The sequence below is a fragment of the Podarcis vaucheri genome, assembly GCF_965113315.1.
Source record: "Podarcis vaucheri genome assembly, chromosome: 9".
NCBI classification, from domain to species: domain Eukaryota; kingdom Metazoa; phylum Chordata; class Lepidosauria; order Squamata; family Lacertidae; genus Podarcis; species Podarcis vaucheri.
The window spans coordinates 41,205,185-41,225,354 of NC_138767.1; the positions used below are offsets into that span (position 1 = coordinate 41,205,185).

At 42.5% G+C, this 20,170-nt stretch overlaps 1 protein-coding gene across 4 annotated transcripts in view; it reads left to right on the plus strand.

Annotated features, from left to right (window-relative positions):
• Positions 1 to 551: 551 nt before the first annotated feature.
• Positions 552 to 20,170, plus strand: part of TRIM2 (tripartite motif containing 2) — a 52,597-nt gene continuing 32,978 nt past the window's right edge. Inside the window, exon 1 of one of the 4 annotated variants that reach the window (XM_082237626.1) lies at positions 552 to 849. Coding sequence is in view for 1 of the 4 variants with exons in the window: in XM_082237625.1 (XP_082093751.1) it covers positions 13,106 to 13,246 (141 nt within the window). In the remaining 3 variants the exon portion in view is untranslated. Of the gene's footprint in view, positions 850 to 1,175; positions 1,448 to 13,087; positions 13,247 to 19,272; positions 19,719 to 20,170 lie in introns of those variants that run through there. The other 3 variants (XM_082237628.1, XM_082237625.1, XM_082237629.1) reach the window with 3 other exon arrangements.

Below are 20,170 nucleotides of genomic sequence, written 5' to 3' on the forward strand. Positions count from 1 at the left end.
TGTTAAGGGCAAAGTAGCTGTGCGGACAGTAATATAACACTTGGGTGTAAAGCTCCCGGCGTTTATGAATGGTTTTGCAATGGAATATTTAACCCGAGAATGAAATTAATTTCCTTTGTAGAAGCAAAGGGGGTGGGGGTGGATACGGGGGGATTACTTCATTAATAAAATCGGACTGGCAAGTATTGCTCCTAAACCCTCAATCTGAGCAAAGTATCAGGCAGCCTCATTATACTGGTAGTGTCATTTTGAAAATCTCTTCGAATGTGGATTTCTTCCAGTGTTTAAAGACCGAAATTAAATTTATTCAGCCAGCCTGCCAGAGCAAGGTCAGTTTTTTCTCTCTTCCTCTGTGTGTGTGTTTTTAAAATACTATTCGGATGTAAATGTCACATCCATTTTGGAGGCCACTCATAATCTGGGCCATATACATTATGTAAGGTTTCCATGGCAACAGTTTCTCTGAGGGGAAACCTAGCTGTCTGCAGTTTCCACAGAAACTGCTCCCTGCTGAGACAGGTGCCTCGGAGGGAAGGGAAGGGAAGAGGAATGAGAAGGATCACGTGACCTCTGCAGCATACAGGCGCTGTAGCAGATGCAACGGTGCGCTTCCTCCCTCCTCCTCCTCCTCCTCCTCCCTCACCTCTCTCCCTTGCAAGGATCTTGGGTGGGGAGCTATCCCGCCCCCTGCATCCTGTAAATGCACATCTCTTGATCACAAGACCGTGGGCCTATATGGAGGTGGTCCTGATTTGGAAATGCCACTCACCCCGCGGACACTGAATCCGGGCACTTCAGCCTTTCAGGTCCAGCCTTTGCAGAGTCACTTTGCATGGGAACATTTCGCTGGTAAATGAAAACTCTTTTTCTTTTTACTTCCTTTTCCTTAAAGAGCTGGAAAACAGAGGAAGGGAGTGGAGGGAAGCCGTTCTCCGGATTATTCTTTTGCTCAGCGATCCTAGTTCCTTTTAAATGAATGGGCTAAGAAATACGAGGTGCATCTGTGTGTGTTTTTTGGCCCTGGTGAATCCAGGGAGTTAATGTGTCTTAAAATAACAGGGTGTGAAATAACGATTCCAAGAGATAGGACTATGATAAGCCTTTCATTAAAAAAAGCATAGCACCGTTTTATAGCTATAGTTAAGGAGGAGGCGGGGAGGGTTATACGGTGGCATTCATGGAAGTCTTAGTGCTGGCATAACTGCGGATTAACATGCAGCCTGTTTCATCTTCTGCTGTCACCTCTTTTCCTCTTTATGGGGAAAACAGCCTGACATTGGCAGCTGGGTTGTGCACGCAGAGCATGTAAGAGAATGAGCGGCTTTCAGAGAGCAGCCTCTGTTTTTCGCTGCTCCTGGGCTTGAGAGACGGTTCAAAAGGCTCTTTCTCTTCTTTGTAATTACTAATCGGTGGATCACTGCACAAGTATTCGCAAACAATTGCAAATGTAAGTATTCTTGGCTTGGCTTGTTTGCTGCTTTCAGGTTGCCAATTAAGGGTAGGGGTTTCGGGGTTGTTGTTTTTTTGGTTTTGGTTTTACTGCAGTGTTCTAGTTGAAAGAGCAACAAGATGAAAGCCAAAGACCAAATCGGGCAGGAATGTTTCTTTGTAGGAATGAAGTGACTTTACATTGAATGGTTAAAGGAGGTGGGGAGAGAAAGATTGGTGGCTAGGGAAGTACTGTTTTGCAGTGACTGCAGGTTTTCTGTGAGAGGTAAAATCAGAATCTCAAGCATTTATTTTTTACCATGCTTGCTTTAAAGTGTTACATCTAGAGAGATGGAAGGAACTACTTATTCCTCGAAACAAAGGTTTGTTTTTTGTTAATCTGGCATCCCTGGTTAATTTTTTAGAAATAAACCCAAACCTGTAGCTGAGAAATTTTGCAGGTATCTGTTTGGAATAGCTGGAGCAGGGTGTGTTAAACCTGCTAGAAAGGAAAACAGCAATGCCAGCAAAATGCTGAGAAACACCTTTCTTCTTTTTTTTAAAAAAATAGCCTTTTGTAATGTAGAAAATGATCTTTTATTGCCTTTGAAGCATAAAATACTGAAAAATTTTAAGCTTCAGAGTTTTCTCAATGCTGAAGGTTTAGATTTTTTTCCTGACATTCTTTTCCCATTCTTTAAAATATGCATTTCATATCTAATCAAGTTACTTCACTTTTTCCTTTTAATATATAAGACTGCAGAAATGTGGACTTTTGGAGTACAACATGCCAACTCTCATTCTGTTATAAATAAAACTTGCATAAGAAAAAAAAGGTGCAGCTGGTATTATGCATACTCAAATCAGATAATTGCATAAGAAATGCCTGCCGTTTCCAGTCTGTCTGAGTTGTCATGTCTCGTTTGTTTATTTCCAGGATGTGTTATTTACTAGAGATTCAGTCATGGTATCCCATTTCTAACTATGTAGCAATTTTATTACTGCAATTCTTTCACATGCTTGTTATAGGAGGGAAGCGTGAAGAGACTAAAAGGCTGCTTATGTCTCAATTTGGGTGTTCCTTTAAGTGGCTTGGAAGCTTGGGAAATGGTCTGCATGCTACCTTCCCATCTCATTTTTCCAAGTTGTAACAATCATAGTTTTATGTAACCTCAGAAATAGACAATTACTGTATAGGCAACTGTGGTTACTGTTAACTTCCAAACCATGGTTTGCAAACACACTTAAAACTATGGGTTGGACTGCTTAGCACTAACTATAGTTTACTGAATCCTAATGTCTTGGCAACCTGGTTTATTACAAGTCCAGAAATGGAGAAGAGAAACTGCATGGAAAAGGAGGGGATGGATTTAATGTTCTGTATCACTGAAATTGAGCCTGTTCTGCTGTTCCAGGCAAAGGCACACACGCATTCCCTGTTTTACTGCAGTGAAATTGGAATGCTGTGCATTTGTTTCTGTGTAACCTGGAAAGCTGTGTACTGTATAAAAATATAGCTTGGCATCCCAACAAGCTAAATGCAGTTTGGAAATGCTCTGCTTTCTCCTTTTTCCTGAAATAGCCACACCCTGTTTCACTATCTGTGAAAATGATTTTATTTGGTGACAACTGATGGGTTTCAGCTTCCCACAGGGTGCTTTGTTAACAAACCAACTGCTGAGACAAGTGGTTTCAAGGGCAATGTCCATTGCAAATAAAATAAAATAAAGTGGAATATGATGCCATTGGACACCATGTGTGCATGGTGAAGGAAGGAGATTTCCCAGCTGGGAAAGGTGCCTGGTGGAAAATGTCTAATCCAGGATCAGGCTGGATTAAAGTCTCGCATTTAGAAATATGACGGCATTTTTTAAATCAAAAGCATTATCATTAAGCTATAATGAATTTGACTTTAATGTTGTTGCATGGGGTGGTTTTGAAAAATGGCTAAAAGTTGAGACATTTAAGATTCCAAATACGCGATGGCTTGTGCTGCCTTTTCAACTATGCTTCATATTGTATCTAACATCTAGTCTGCATGGAAACCATGTTCTCTCTTAAGAAAATCTGGTCCATAATTCGCGTAGCTCACGGACTTCCTTTGGCTACTTAATTGTGCAAAAATGGCACTTTGTGCATGTCCAGATGCAATCTGTTGTTAGTTCACTAGTTCCATTTAAGCAAATTTCAGGCTCAGAGTCCTGGCTGCAAATTGACCCTAATAGGGTCCTTGGCTGCTCATTTGCTCTTTGTAGTCTGGGGAGCCCCACCCACATCTCACCTTTGCCCAGCTATGATCAGCCATCATGGGGGGGGGGGCAGGAGAGCTATTCTCATGCTGCTAATCAGCCATCTTTTGAACACCAGAAATGTTGTGGGAGGCTTTTGCTTCCAATCCTGCCAAAATCAGTGGGCAGTGGGGAAAGGTGGGTGTGGGTGGGAAGATTGAAAATCTGGTCTGAGATTCTATTTTATTTATTTTTTGCTGAATGCATGAAAAGAGATGTCCTGTTTTTAAAATGCTTCTCTGAGACAGGGCTTTGGTTTTTGTCTCATATGTTGAGCTGTTTGATTCAGACGTCAGAAGTCCAAATGCTATCAGTTAAGCTCAGGGTTGGCCAAAAACATGAGGGTGGGCGGAGAGGAAGCAGGCCCCCCTCCAGTCAAGGTGTGCAACAGTGTCCAAGGGAACACAGTGTTGGGAACACAGGAAGTGATCATCTACTGAGTTGGACGTTTGGTACAGCTACGCCAGTATTGTCATCACTGACTGGCAGTGATTCTCCAGGGGTTCAAGTGTGAGTCTTTTCCATCTCTACCTGGAGACATCAGAGATTGAACTGGGGACATTTTGCACAGGACAAAACCCTCTCTGTGACCTGCTGCTACCAGTCAGTCTTGAGAATACTGTGCTAGTTGAACCAATGTTCGTCCTATGTTTACCTGAGACAGCAAATCCCACAAGCAGCTCCCTGTCCCACCCTGGCAGTCAGTACAGTAATAAATTCAATAATAATTTGTTGCACTTTCATGATACCCAAAATCTGATTGTTTGCTGCACTTTCACTATACTCCTTGGTATGTTCCATTATGACCATGCAGTGGTACCTCGGATTAAGTACTTAATTCATTCTGGAGGCCAGTTCTTAAGCTGAAACTGTTCTTAACCTGAAGCACCACTTTAGCTAATGGGGCCTCCCGCTGCTGCCGTGCCGCCGGAGCACGATTTCTGTTCTCATCCTGAAGCAAAGTTCTTAACCCGAGGTACTATTTCTGGGTTAGCAGAGTATGTAACCCAAGGTACCACTGTAGATTCATAGAATTGTTGACTTGGAAGGGACCATGAAGGTCATCTAGTCCAGCCCCCCTGCAATTCAGGAATATTTCACCCACTCGAACTCATGACCCAAAGATGCTCTACTGACTGAGCTATGTTCTGGTTGTTGTTTTTTAATATCACAGTAGTGGTGGTCTGTTGACCAATGCAAAAGGGTTCCTCTGCAATTGAACCAGCTTGAAACAAACAAAAACACACACACACACCCAAATAGTTATATTTCACAGAAGATTATACTGAGAAGTAGGAATGAAAAATGCTATGTCAGAATGAATTGTGAAAACTGGAAAGCCCTAGGTGGCCATGGATTTCAGACAATTCTTTAGCCTACAGATAAAATTTAAATTAGTAATCAGTTACTGTCCAGGCACTAGGTAATTAGTAAGCAAAATCTAACCAGTGATGCTTAAAACTGGTTAAGGACTTAAATGAAACAATGCCCAATATGGATTCACATGGACAGATTCCTTCTATAACATATTCTTGAACTGCAAACAAATTTCTGCTTTTGGGTACAGAAAATGGTTTCTTGTAAAGCAGAATTTGTGTCTTATACTTTCCAGCTCATCCTATTTCCTTGCTGAGATGGGCAATGCCATTTAGTAAATAACCGCTGTTGCAGTTTGAAGATAGATTTTAAAAATATTAATAAAGTCTATTAATAAAAGTCAAGATGATCAAAAGGCCATTTTAAAGCAGCAGGGTAAGGCATGTAACATAGCTTCCTTGTGTAAGGCCAGCTGTGAACACCACTACATGGGCTTTATCATCCATGAAACACAGTACTTAGGAATCAATAAGTATTGATGAGAAAAGAAGCAATTATTTACAGTGTAATTACAGAGATGCTGGTGGTAGTTCAGTTTAGTGCTGACCTTGACATTTTGGGCATGGAGGAAAATAAATAATTGCCTCTAATTCAGAGGTGGCCAACTCCCAAGAGACTGCAATCTACTCACAGAGTTAAAATCTGGCAGTGATCTATCTCCCTGTTTTTGGGTTCAGATCAAAGTTGCTGAGCTTTTTTTAGGAAGGAGGTAAAATGTTGAGCTTTTTTTTTTTACGGGAGACACAGTTGTTCAGCTTCTTTGGGAGGGGAGCCAATGATCTACCAGTGATCTACCGCAGTCGTCCAGTGATCTACCGGTAGATCACGATCTACCTGTTGGACATGCCTGCTCTAATTCATCATGTCAGCTGTGTTCTCCCTGAAAATATGAACAGAAAGAAATTGCATTGAGGCAATGTTTCAAATAAAATTAAACATTTCCCCCCTCTTTTGACCAAGTACAGCTTTTCTTGTGGTGTTTTACCTAAGTACGGTATCTTTTGTTCACTCGGTATATTGTGCAAATTGTACTGCCATTCAAGTCTGCTATTGGGGTTGATGATGGCTGCGTTCAAACAGCACTTTATTCCTTTTTCGCAGTTTCTTTATGTGATAATTTCCACGTTTAACATGCTCTTTCACATAACGCAAACGCCACTTCTGGGAAACTGGAAGAATCTATCTGAATGTTAGCACTAATTTCTGAGTTTTGCATTGTAACTTCTGAGTTTTGCATTGTAATTTCACCCAACAAAATTTTGGGCGTATGTGGAATATTGTATTTTTTGCTCTATAAGATGCAACAGACCATAAGACGCACCTAGTTTTTGGAGAAGGAAAACAAGAAAAAAATATTCTGAATTCCAGAAGCCAGAACAGCAAGAGGGATCGCTGCACAGCAAAAGCAGTGATCCCTCTTGCTGTTCTGGCTTCTGGGATATCTACGCAGCATTCACTCCATAAGACGCACATACATTTCCCCTTACTTTTTAGGAGGGAAAAAGTGAGTCTTATAGAGCAAAAAATACGGTACATGTCTTTCCTGCCATTTTAAAATTTAGCGCAATGTGGTGGCATGTCGATCAAAAGCCACAGTTCCATAATACAACAGATAATGCAGTGTAAAAGGAACATAGAACCGTTTGCATTATAATCCAGAAGAAAAATGCAATAAACCCCATGTCTAAATACACCTAGGCGAGCACCCTTGAGGCAAACAGGAATGCACAGGTTTTTTTTTTGTTTTACCCTTTGTTTACTTCATAACACCCCCCCCCCAAGGGCCTAAACCTGTTTTCAAAAACTCTCACACTGCTTAAGCCTCTGGAATAGGGACTAGAAGAAAAATCATAGCTCAGTAATAGGGTATCTATTGTGCATGGTGGTAGGTCCCATGTTGACTCTCCAGGTAGGGCTGGGAGAAAACCCCAGAGAGCTGCTGTCGGTCAGTGCAGACAGTACTGGGCTAGATGGACCAATGGTTTGAGTTAGCAAGCTTCCTATGATCCTAACAGGGATGGGGACCTTTAGGCCCTCTAGATGGTTTGGACCTCAGTCCCATCACCGTTGATCATTCAACATACTGGTACAGTACTCCAAAATGTATTGAGGACCCCTGGTTGGAGAAGGCTGAGGTTAGTCCTCCCTCTCCCACAGCCCCAATTCCAATTGGCTGCATTATGAGAAGGATTGATGTGGCGTGAGCCAGCCATGGGTGTCCCATGTAACATAGTTTGGTGATCTGCTCAACTGAGTTAGAGTTTTCTAACACTCTGCACTTGGGGAAATTGGCCTGGCAAGTTAGGTTCTAATGTGGATCTTCATTCTTCCTCCCAGGTTTCATTTCTAGAGCAGCTTCTGCTACCTGATCTGCTATGCTGATGATGGGAGAGAGCATATCTCGAAAAGGAGGCCATGGCTCAGTTCTTACATAGCAACAAGCCATGTTTAATAGCTCTTTGGGTTTGAATAACATGCTACTGCGCACTTTCTGATCATTCCTGCTTTGATCCCTTCTCCCCTCAACCCCGGCCCAGCACAAACCTTGAAGACTTGGTTTGTTTGTTTTTTTGTCTGAATCTGAAATTGTGGTTTTTTTCCTTCTGAAGTTCAGCAAGTCATGATTTGTTCTTGGCTTGGCCAGCAGATATCCATTCTGTTTGCCTCCAAAAACCTCTGTAATTCAGCTGTGCAAGTCATCAAACTAGATTTTTATGTGGGACATTCCTACTTAGATCATCCTGGTTCTCCTAAAGCCATGGAGAGGGGCCTGATTTGGATAGGAAGGGAGAGTTTAACCCTTTGCAACTTCTAAAGTCTGAGGCTCTTTCCCTATGTGCTTTCCTGCCCACAGCTAATATCAGCTGTTTATGGATGATGGAGGAGGAGGAGGAGGAGGAGAGGCCTTCTCTCTTCTCTCTTACCCACCACCAGCTGCTTTAGGAGAAGGAAATGACCTGGGAAGATCCAATCATGGTGTAGTGGTTAAGGTGTTGAACTAGGACCTCCTGGGAGACACCAGGGTTCAAATCCCCACTCAACCATGAAGCTCATTGGGTCACCATATTTCAGACTGATCTACCTCACAGTATTTTTGTGAGGATAATACGGAGAGGGAGGGAGAGCTATGTACACTATCTTTATCTCTTCGAAAGAAAGGTGGGATGTAAAATGGGAAAAAACCCCAAGCATAATTTTTCAAACAGCCCTTAGTTATTTCAGTTTATTTGCGTGTTCAAGGGAGCATTTGAAGCTTGTTTTCCATTTTTGTTACCGTGTGTGAAAACACATTCTGGTGTTGGCTTGCCTGCTTCCACCAAACAAACACTGCAGTAATAAAATCTCAGCTGAGGAGAAATTGATAAAGAGCACAAACGGCACGTGGATGGTACCAGAAACTCCAGATGACATTTTGCAAAATGTTTGCTGAAAGGTTTTATTGTTGTGGTTAACAATTGCTGGTCCTTAGACACGCCAAGCAATGATACACAGTGGAGTCTCTCTTTTCCTACACTTGGTGTGTCCAGTCTTTTCCATGGACACCGTTTGTTTTCAATCAATTTAGCAATTATAATCAAGCAGAACACCCACCAGTAGACAGAATGAAATGCAGAATAATAGCTCTGCTTCTGTGTTGGGCATAACAGCCTTTCTGTAGGGAGCGGAGACATAAAATCTGACAAAAGTTTGAGTCTTGGAGATAAGATGTAGCACATTTGCAGTATAGTATACAGGGAAACTCGAATTACTTATGTAGTTAAACCTGTTGAATTAGAAGCCTGCCTGGAGCATCAGGCTCCTATCAGCACTGGGGATTTATGGGAATTGGGTTGAGTGATGAAAGGACATCTGATGTACACAAACCATACAGCCTAGCTATAGAGCAGCTACTGAAATGTTTGAGTGCCACCAACTGATTGCACCAAATCACTTTCAGAAACTCTGGTTTTTACCTTGCTAGCTCAGAGATGTAGAACCTTAGACCCAGGGACCAAATGTGGCCCTCCAGACTTCTCTGCCAGGTCCCCAAAACACTCACCAGGCCAAACACCCTTTAATGGGTCCACACACCATTTTTGCATGACTGGAATGCAACCTTGAAATCTGATAGTTTCTCCTGGTTGTCTGGATGAAGGAGAGAAAGGGGCAGATGTAGAAACTCACCTGCTGTACAAAGGTAGATTTTATGTTTGTTGGTCCACCACCTTTTGCCTCTGCCCGCCCACCTACCACTGATATGTATTTTCCACAGAAAATATCCCACTTCATATCTTTATTGGCAACAGTGAATAGATGCATGTTACAAATCCAGTGTTAGGCAAGCTTGACAGTTCCAAAGTTTTTATCTTTATTAACTACAAGTAAAATAAGCATGCAAGATAAGATCGCTCTCTAGGGCATCAAAAAAACTCTATTTTTTTCTAATGCAAATTACTCTCTGCAAATTACTCCAATTTGCACTGGAGAATTTCCCAGAAAACCCACATTACTGACGCAATTTTATAATAATGGCAAATATTTGCCAAATGCAAATATCTGTGCACCTCTTCTTTCCCAGTTAAGCTCTGAATATATACTGGTAGCCACTGCTTAAACAGCTCACTGCTTTAATAATAAACACTTCAAAGGAACATGTTTCTAAATTAAACATATGAAAGATCTCTTTCCTTCTCCCCTAATAATTGGTGGTGTTTGGCTGACCATTGATAATAGTTTTGATTTATAATTTGATAAGTTTCAAGATTATGAAAAGTATGAGAAAGTTAACCTAGGAAAAGGAAAGGCTTCTTATACATTTTAGTATTGATATTCTGGATGAAGAAATGGATCTTATTTGTTAGTCCCCCAGAGCTTGTATTACTAGTGATCTCTGTTAATAACATGACAGCACCAAGGCTGGAAGAAAAACCCCTTTAACATTCAGAACAAGATCTTTCATAGGATTTTGACCCAATTATTTGTTAGATCTGAAGGCCACCGTTTCCAAACTATGAAAATACAATACTGCTATATGGAACAATTTCCAACAGACCAACATGGCAGACCAACACGGCTACCTATCTGTAACTGTATTTTCATAGTTCATCATCAGTCCAGGATTTCTGTGGTGCTACATCAGAGGTCGGCAACCTAAGGCCCATGGGCCAGTTCTGGCCCATGAGCTTCCTGGAACCGGCCCACGGCCGTTCCGTGGATTGGCGTGGGGATTCCTTGCTTTTTTTTCTCGCCGCAGGGACCGACTTCCAGGTTGTAAAAGTGCCGGAAATAGCATGTGCGCACGGGCGCTCCTCGGTCCCAGAAGTGTGTCGGAAATAGTGTGTGCACATGCGTACGCACGCTCCTCGTGGAAGAGCACCGAAAATAGCTTGAGTGCATGCACGGGCACACACAGGTGCGCACGCTCTGGCCCACTGAGAGGTCTGCCGGGCAGTGGACCGGCCTGGCCTCAAAAAATGTTGTTGACCCCTGTGCTACATGGTAGTTTAAGAATGATTGTTGCATTTCCTGCATAGTGACACTGAACTTTCTTGGAAGTAGGTACCATTATGTTCAGTGTGACTTACCTACATGAGTAAGTGTGCAGTCTAAAGCAGAGTTTCCCAACCGGGGACCATATGGCCTCCCCCGCCCCCCCAGCACAGCCATAGATATTCCCACACCCATGTTTCTGCCATTGAATAATACAGTGGTACTTCGGGTTAAGAACTTAATTCGTTCCGGAGGTCCGTTCTTAACCAGAAACTGTTCGTAACCTGAAGCACCACTTTAGTTAATGGGGCCTCCCGCTGCCTCCGCACTGCCACTGAAGCAAAGTTCTTAACCTGAGGTATTATTTCTGGGTTAGCAGAGTCTGTAACCTGAAGCATCTGTAACCCGAGGTACCACTGTACTTTCACTTAGACTAATGTCATCATCTTCTTAATACCTTATAAGTCAAAGGCAATACTGTAGTTTACTAGTTTGCATTGAATACTCCATGGTATGCAGTATTAATGTAGTAGCAGACCTGATGCTAGCGACTGGGCAACTGACCAAGTATCCACTCAATCCTGGCAAGGGGTCCAGATTCCTATGATCCTCCTCCTTGTGCTGCTGCTGCTGTTCTGTAGCAGACTAGTATTGAAGATGCATAGTTCTGTATGAACAGAAAGACTAGAGGACAGGATGTGGAGAATCTGGAAATTAAAGAATGCTCATTTCGATGATCTAAAAACGTGATTGGACAAAATATTTCAGCGCAACAGCAACTGTTATATTCTTAGCAGTTTTATCACAAAGAAATATGACTCTCTTCATGTTAAGCATAAACAGTGTCTACAACAAAAGATTGGCTCTTAATAGCCCTTGAAGTTACATGCATGGACAACCCTATGGATTGTCGTGGCTTTTATAATCAAATGTATGCTGTGTCCTTTGTAAATGGTATAGAAATTAGTATTAGCATTATTTAAAATGCTCTGCAAAAATACAGGAACCACATGCCAAGGAAAACAGTAGCTGCTGAAGTTTCTGCTTGCCTTGTGGTGTTGGGATCCCTGCCAAAATTCAAGATGGCATACTTGCTTCCTTAAGGCATTCTGACCAGGAAAATATTATTAGGAACATGTCCATTAAAATAATATGCATCACTTCAGTGTTCAAATTGCTTCACATGCATACTACAACAGTCCTGAGAGGCAGGTCAGGAATATGGCTTAAGGCCACCTTGTGAATTTGTGATATGACATGAAATCTGAACCTGCAGCCCCCTAGATCACAGTTCATTCTTATCCACTGAAAGCAGCTGTGTAGAAGGCTCCTATACAGATTTCAAGGCTAGTTCTCTCCTTGTTCCTTGCTGTCCGCTCTCACCATGTATTGAAGACACTTATTTTCACAAGGACCTCAGCCTGGTATAGAATCACAGATGCGGGTGGTGCTGTGGTCTAAACCACTGAGCCTCTTGGGCTTGCCGATCAGAAGGTTGGTGGTTTGAATCCCTACGATAGAGTGAGCTCCCATTGCTCTGTCTCAGCTCCTGCCAACTTAGCAGTTCAAAAGCACACCAGTGTGAGTAGATAAATAGGTACCACTGTGGTGGGAAGGTAAACAGCGTTTCTGTGTGCTCTGGTTTCCATCACGGTGTTCTGTTGCACCAGAACCAGTTTAGTCATGCTGGCCACATGACTTGGAAAGCTGGCTGTGGACAAACACCAGCTCCCTCGGCCTGAAAGCGAGATGAGCGCTGCAACCTCATAGTTGCCTTTGACTGGACTTAACCGTCCAGGGGTCCTTTACCTTTACCTTTTTATAGAATCACAGAACTGTAGAGTCAGAAGGGGCCACATCTAGTCCAGCCCCCTGCAGTGCAGGAATCAGTCACCCAAAGTGGAGCTCAGACCCACAACCCTGAGATTAAGGGTCCATTTTCACCCCTCCCCTTTTATTCTCACAACAGCCCTTTGAGGTAGGCTAGTCTGGCGTGCCTGGCGTTCTCTGGTCCATGGGGTCACAAAGAGCCGGACACGACTAAACGACTAAACAACAACAACAACAACAGACTGAGAAATAATGACAAGCAGAAAGGTTATGACTTTTGTAGGGAAATGAACCCAAAATTGTCTTCGTGGTCCTATATATTGCTTTTAGTGCGAGATAAATGTATCCAAAATTTTGCTCCACATGTGTGTGTGTGTTTATTTAACATAAAAGCAGCACCAAACTAAACAATATGTGTGGCTTGTGAGCTTTCGGCACACACAGCAAACATGTGCTTTTTCCTGGAGTGCCTTATTGATACATATTTTCCCTTGGTCTAAGCATTCCTCCCCCCACCCCCCTGCCCTGTTCAGCTGTGAGCACTCCCAGCCCAGTTAGTTTTTCCTTGTCAGCTTTTCTCACTGCCCCACTCTCCTCTTTAAGAATGAAACACAATATCTTAACCAAACAGATACCGAAGAGGCTCATCATTGGCTGGCACTGTCCCCTGATAGCACGGGTCCCGCCTCTTTGGTTGTGCTGACAAGCTGTTTATGTTTTTGCAAGGCCACCCTTTAACTCAGCCTCCTCCTGGTGGTTATAATGGGACCAATTGTCTGAATGCTGCAGGGAGCAGGCTTCTCTCTTCGAAAGAGGCTGCATTTCAGTGCCTGGAAGGACATAATGGAACGCCTGTAAGTAAGCTCCTAACTGTCCCACCTTTTAGAGAAAAAATATATATATCCTAGGATTACAGAAAATCCTTATTTAGTACTGTTCTTGTGTTTATGATTCAAAAAAGTATTGTGTGTGCGCGCATGTGTATTTGGGAAGGAAGGTTGAATCTTTTGAAGGAACAGCAGCTACTTTGTATTCAGCGACATGCTTCTGAGGACTCCTCTATTCATACCTCGAATGAGAGTGAGATCATCCTGGGGAGGAACAGAAACAGATGGAACAACTTGCGGGATAAGGTTAACCAGACAAACTTGTTGAAGAAGATCTTTTAAGACTTTTTAAAAGAAGCATGACTATGACTTGATTCTCCTCTAAGTGCTTCTTATTAAAACATATATTAAGCTGCAGAAATTCATCCGAAAGTAGAGAAGATGCGAGGTGGGGGGTGGGATATTGAACACCCTTCTTTGAAAACAATGTTTTTAGAAAGAGGCGTGCTGTAGTGTAGAACACAATGCTTCAGAAAAGTTCTGGGCAAGTGCTGATGTATTTCTAGGAATAAATAGGTTGTGCTCTGCGGTGTCTGAATAACTGGTCTGCCTAATCAACTGAAGCGTTTTCAGGCTCACAGAATGGAAGAATGAATTAAACACCCCAGCCTCCATGGACAAGTTACGGAACAAATTTTAGCCTCTAGAAAAAACGGTAAAATTAATCAAAACTTTAAATATTATTGTATAGGCATGAAGTACTTCTAAAGAGGATCCTCAAAACCCAATGCTGGAATGGTAAACTTCACTATATTACCACCAGCATCAGTTGTTGTGGGAGCTGATTTTAGCACAGCGTCCCTCAATTCCTGAATCATAAAGACCCCGTTTTCTAAATAGAGAAGATAAAGAGATAGCAGGTAAACTACCGTCTCCTAGGCTGCAAGGGATGTAATTAACTTTTATAACTTCAACAACTGATATCTTGCCTTGCCTTTCGTTTAATTGCAAGATTCCTCCCAACAGTCTCTTCTAATAAGGAGTAAATTTCCTGAGGGAGCTTGCTTTGGTTAAAAGAACTACCCACACTTCGTAAAGCGATCAGACATGCAAAATATCAGGTGAAGCCACCAAGAAAACAGACTCTTCTTGTTCTGGCAGCTCCCTGCGCTTTTAACAGCTGCTTTACAGGCTAACATTTAATAGCTGCAGCTTTCCAGGTGATGAGTGAAACATCACCTGTTGAATTTCCATCAGCCACCGAAGGTGTTAGAATAACAGTAGTCTTGCTAGGAAAAGAAATGGAAGAGCTCTCCAGAGAAATCTTCTTAAGCATCCTTGCGTTTCAATTTCATAATATTTTATATGGTATCTAATATGTCAGATGCTACTTAGAAAGAGAAAGTCATTGTTGAAAACACACTACAGTGGTACCTCGGGTTACATAAGCTTCAGGTTACAGACTCCGCTAACCCAGAAATAGTACCTCAGATTAAGAACTTTACTTCAGGATGAGAACAGAAATTGTGCTCCAGCGGTGCGGCAGCAGTGGGAGGCCCCATTAGCTAAAGTGGTGCTTCAGGTTAAGAACAGTTTCAGGTTAAGAACGGACCTCCGGAACGAATTAAGTTCTTAACCCGAGTTACCAGTATAATAACTTTTGCTTATGTTTTGAGATATATCCCAAAAGAAGGCTCTGGGTGTAATTTACTTGCATATGGTAATATTAGTCCAATATTTGTTGGAATAGCTGTTGGAATATTTAATATGTTACAATATTTTTCCTCCAAAAAACATATTGCCATAAGATACATATATTTCCCAGGTTGCTTTCTCTCTGGAGCAGGAATGGGCATTCTGCAGCCCTCCAGATGTTACTGGACTCAATTCTCATTATGCTTGACCACTGATGGGAGCTGGGGTCCAACAACAGCTGTTTCTAACCCTAATCTAGTCCTGCTATCTTTGCCAGTTGAACTGGAGCTTTCTCTGTCTCTGCCATCTGTAACTGCGGCAGCTACTACATCATGTAGTTAAACATTTATACTGACAAGAATGGAGACAGGCCTAGGGAAAGAGAATCTGATAAGGATCGTTTCAAAATTCATTGGCAGCAATCCTATTTGTTAGCACACCAGCAAATAAACCTGCACACTTTTCTGTTCTTAAATAAATGAACATTTTTTTTAGTATCTTTTAGCCTGTAATGTCAACATTGTTAATAGAAAGTGGCTATCACCATTTAGTGGGATGCGGGTGGCGCTGTGGGTTAAACCACAGAGCCTAGGACTTGCCAATCAGAAGGTCGGTGGTTCGAATCCCCGCGACGGGGTGAGCTCCCATTGCTCGGTCCCTGCTCCTGCCAACCTAGCAGTTCAAAAGCATGTCAAAGTGCAACTAGATAAATAGGTACTGCCCCGGCGGGAAGGTAGGCAGTGTTTCCGTGCATTGCTTTCGTTTGCCAGAAGTGGCTTAGTCCTGCTGGCCGCATGACCGTACGCCGGCTGTACGCCGGCTCCCTCAGCCAATAAAGCAAGATGAGTGCCGCAACCCCAGAGTCGGTCACGACTGGACCTAATGGTCAGGGGTCTCTTTACTTTTACTATCACAATTTAGTACACGTGGGAAATGCAAAAATGGGTCTACATATCACCTGGGAAATTTGCCTAAAGCACACCTCTCTCTCTCTGCTAATCTGATAGAAGGTCCTAAAGCAGGGGTGGGCCATGTGATGCCTTCTAGATGTTTTGGACAACAGTTCCCACCTTTGGTGACTTTTGGCCACAGGGGCAGAGGCTGACAGGTGTTGGGGTCCAAAGTATCTGAAGGGCACCTAGGCACCCCTGTCCTGAAGCTTTGGAGGAAAATGTCAACTTTTCCATCTCCTGCGATTCTGTGTCACCTCTGCAGCACAGGCACCAAAGTGTTGTCTACTTTTCTGGGTTCCTAGTGTCAGTGTGAGGGTGGAAAGTATTTTCCTTAGTCAAAAGGAGTACCCTTTTAAAGATGTTCTCTGCAGTGTCTGTCAGGAGTAAGTCAGCCAAGTGTATTTGCCCCTTAATGCTGGTTTCACTGTTATCTTGATTACAATCCTTTTGGCCTGTAGAGACATGTGTGGTTTTAACTATGGAAAGGCGGCATACTAATAAAATGATGGTGATGATGACTTGGGAGGGAAATCCTTCCCACATTAGCAACCGAAGCTGCTGCATCATGCCCAGATGGAGGTCAGAAAAGCAAGCCCATTTCCTTTATATCCTTTTATTGAAGTCATGGCTGCTTTCAGCAAGCTTTTGTTGTACATACAGTGGTACCTCGCAAGACGAATGCCTCGCAAGACGAAAAACGCGCAAGATGAAAGAGTTTTCCGTTTTTTGAGTCGTTCCGCAAGACGAATTTCCCTATGGGCTTGCTTCGCAAGACGAAACGTCTTGCGAGTTCTTGCGAGTTTGTTTCCTTTTTCTTAAAGCCGCTAAGCCGCTACTAGCCGCTACTAGCCACTAAGCCGCTAATAGCCGTGTTTCGCAAGATGAAAAAACCGCAAGACGAAGAGACTCGCGGAACGGATTAATTTCGTCTTGCGAGGCACCACTGTACTGTAATCAGAAACTGCTAGTGGCTCATATAACCAAATTTACACACACACACACACACACACACACACACACACACACACACACTTCATTCCTTAGAATAGGATGCACTAAGAGTGATCCTCTGATCCAACCCAACATCTGCAGTTTGACATCTTTCAGGTATCCAAAGAGAACTCTGGACGGTCTTATCAATGTGAATGACTTATAACCCAACTTCTAAGTTATCGCTACCCTGTCAAGGATGAGTTGGCAGCCCAGGGAGGAATGCCTTTATCCTTACCCTTCCTTCCTCTTTATCGTCTCCTGTTCTTTTCTCTGCTCCTTGGTGATATTTAGGATTGGCAAGAGAGATTTTCTTTCACTAGAATAATCTGCAATTGTGTGAGCTATATTTAGAATAGTGTTCAAGGCATGAGTATAGCTTATAATTTTTAAAAACTTGATTATGTCTGGGCACATAGTTAAGAACGTGCCTACCCAGTCTTCGTTGACTATCAACCGATGATGTGTGATAAGACTCTCATAAATCAGACATCATCTTGGAGGGCTTCCATATTGCCTCATAATATCTTGAAGACAGTACTTTTCAATGAAAGCACTTCCTGTGTTCAGACTCTGAGAATGAATGACACTGCAATTCTGTACCCGGGTTCATAGACGGAAGACTCACAGACCTAAATGGCTTACTTTTGAGTAAATGTCTAGTGGATGGTGCTGTAAGAGTAATGGTGTGATGGGGTGCTGTTTATGTGTATGTGTGAATTGGGCTCTTCAGATGAAAAATAGGAAAGCATGGCAAATAACAAGGATAACTTATGACTCGTGGTTTGAGTATATAAAGTTAGGAAAAGCTAATCCTGGCCTCACTCAGAACTGAGCTGAGGGTGTGTGCAAGGAATAAACTGAGATTGCAAAGCCATTGTTTGCTTCCAGTTTCACTACTGCACTCAGATGACAGATAATGCGCTAATTTGGTGCTGTAGAGTTAAATCGGGAGGGGTTGGAATGCAAACTAATCTGATGGGCTTTGAGCTACAGTTGCTGATTTGAGCTGGGCCACCTGTGTTTATTCTGCCAGTCCGTGATCTGCGGTTTGGACTAGCAGATGGCAGCACAAAGATTTGCACGAAGCCCCTGTCTGGCTTGAAAGTGGACATGCTTCACTTTCAGTGTGTGTGTGTGTGTGTGTGTGTGTCCGTGTGTCCTGTTTGGTCGCTTTCTGCACATCTGCATGCAAATCTCCACTTAGAAACTGACTGTACTGTGTCAAAATTCTGCACAATTATGTTGGGTCTGCATGTTGCCAGGCCAGCTGGAAGGAATAATATTGTGACAGGGCTGCCTGTGACAGTCCTAACGCCCCACCTGGGTCAGCTGGTGTCATTGCAGTGAATTGTATGATCTGCAGCTAGGGGGATGTGGGGTTTGCAAGCTTCACTCTCTCCTCTGTGATTACATCAGACTATGAATCAGGTCAGCTGGAGCCGGGCTGGAGGGTGTGCGGGATTTAGCTTTCTGAGTAAGCTTCTGTCATCCTGGCATTTTGACCAGTTTGAAACGTGGTGTGTAGGCCATGCACTTGATCCCTCTTGGCATGAATTTCATTTGTTCTTTCAGTTCCCTCCCGCCCCTCCCCAAGCATGGTTTGCCAGGCACAGAGACTTGCATACTGATACAAAACTGGAGACCGGCTGTGGATCTGTATTGGATCTGGTTGTAGGAATATATTCATTGGCACTGGTGAGATCTAATGCTGCTTTCAAGGTGCACTGCTGAAATTCTAAGATATATTTCCCCGGCAGCCAGCTAAACATGCAGTCTTCTTTTGAAACAATGTGGTTTTCTTTATAAAGAAATGCAGGTTTGAAATGGACATGTACTTAAACTTGTGAAATTCTACTGACAACCAGATAGAATGTGCCTTTGTGTTCCTGATAGTTCAGGAAGAACTGGTGTGTGAATGGTCTGGATGTTTAACACAATAAATTCTACCCCTAGAAGAACTCTTGAGTAAATAAGTTTTAACCACATTGTTTGCTTTTTCTCCTTTTCCATTTTCACTACATCACTGGTGCACGTCGAAAGTGGTGGCAGCCTTTTAATCTGTAGAATTTTGAGATAATGTCGTAACATTCCATATAGCCCACCATGGAATAGTGGAGCAATGGTATTTGGAAGGAAGTTCTTACTGGGTGTATTTTTTTTACTGGTTAAGTTTTACTACAACTCCTTGCATTAATTTTCATTACGAAGCTTCTGTTGAAGTGTTAGAAATCTCAGCAGAAGTGTGTTCTTAACAGCAATTCTGCTGTGTTGATGCAGGAGTGTGAAAGATGAGAGAGGGAGGGAGGGAGAGGGAGGGAGGGGGAAGGAGCACAGTGCCCCTCCCCCCAAGTTTGTTTTGGGAGGAGAGGGTGTTGGCCGTGTGTGAGGTCAACAGCTGGCATTTTGATAGCTTTCTGCCTGCAGAACATCTATTTTAGAATTTCAGTCACTGCAGCTTGAGAGCACAGAATACCAACTTGACAGTTACAAAAAGGAAAAAGGACTTTTGCCCAGTTCTGTATGTCAGGAGTTGTCTGGCTGCCGGAAGAGATTGTGGGATGCTCTGTAAGCTGGAAGAGCCACGAGAAAGAAAACAAATACTTCCTGATATTTTATTTTTTTTAAAAATCCTGGCTCAATGCCAAGCTTCTTGCTTGTGAAATGTGGAAAAGTGTCTTTATTAGAAGAGGAATGTAGTCAAATTTTCCAGGAGAAAAAACATGATTGCTTTTAAACAACTCTTTTAAAGTTGGTTCATCATTTCTTGTTTCCTGTTGTGCGTGTTTTTAAACCAAACCCAAGCGTGGTAACCCCCCCTTCTGTTTCTTTTGGTGGAAAGAATATGTTCAACGGATAAGGTAAGTCAGCAAACTGGAAGTGCAAGATTTTATTTTATTTTATTTTTAAAAAGTTTATTGCATTTTAAATGTTAGGAAATGATTCCATGTTTGCTGAGTGTGGAAGTAGTGACTTTATTTAAAGGTGTTTGATCTGCTTTTGTCTTTGTACAGTTATTCAATAACACCTTATTACTTAGGCTAGGTGTTTGGATCTCAAATGATAAGCACATAATAGGATTATAGGCATACATGATGGAAATAACAGAGAGAGGTGGGGAAAGAAGGTTTTGGTGTTCTCATGTGTTTGGATCAGAGTTTTTTTTAAAAAAAATCTGTGAGCACATTACATAGTCTTAATGACATTTGTAAATTAATTGCTTACGTTAACCTTATTGTACAAGCAGTAATATTATTGCAGATGGCAACTGGAAAATGTTGGCATTCATTGAATGTTGACAATACTTGAATCA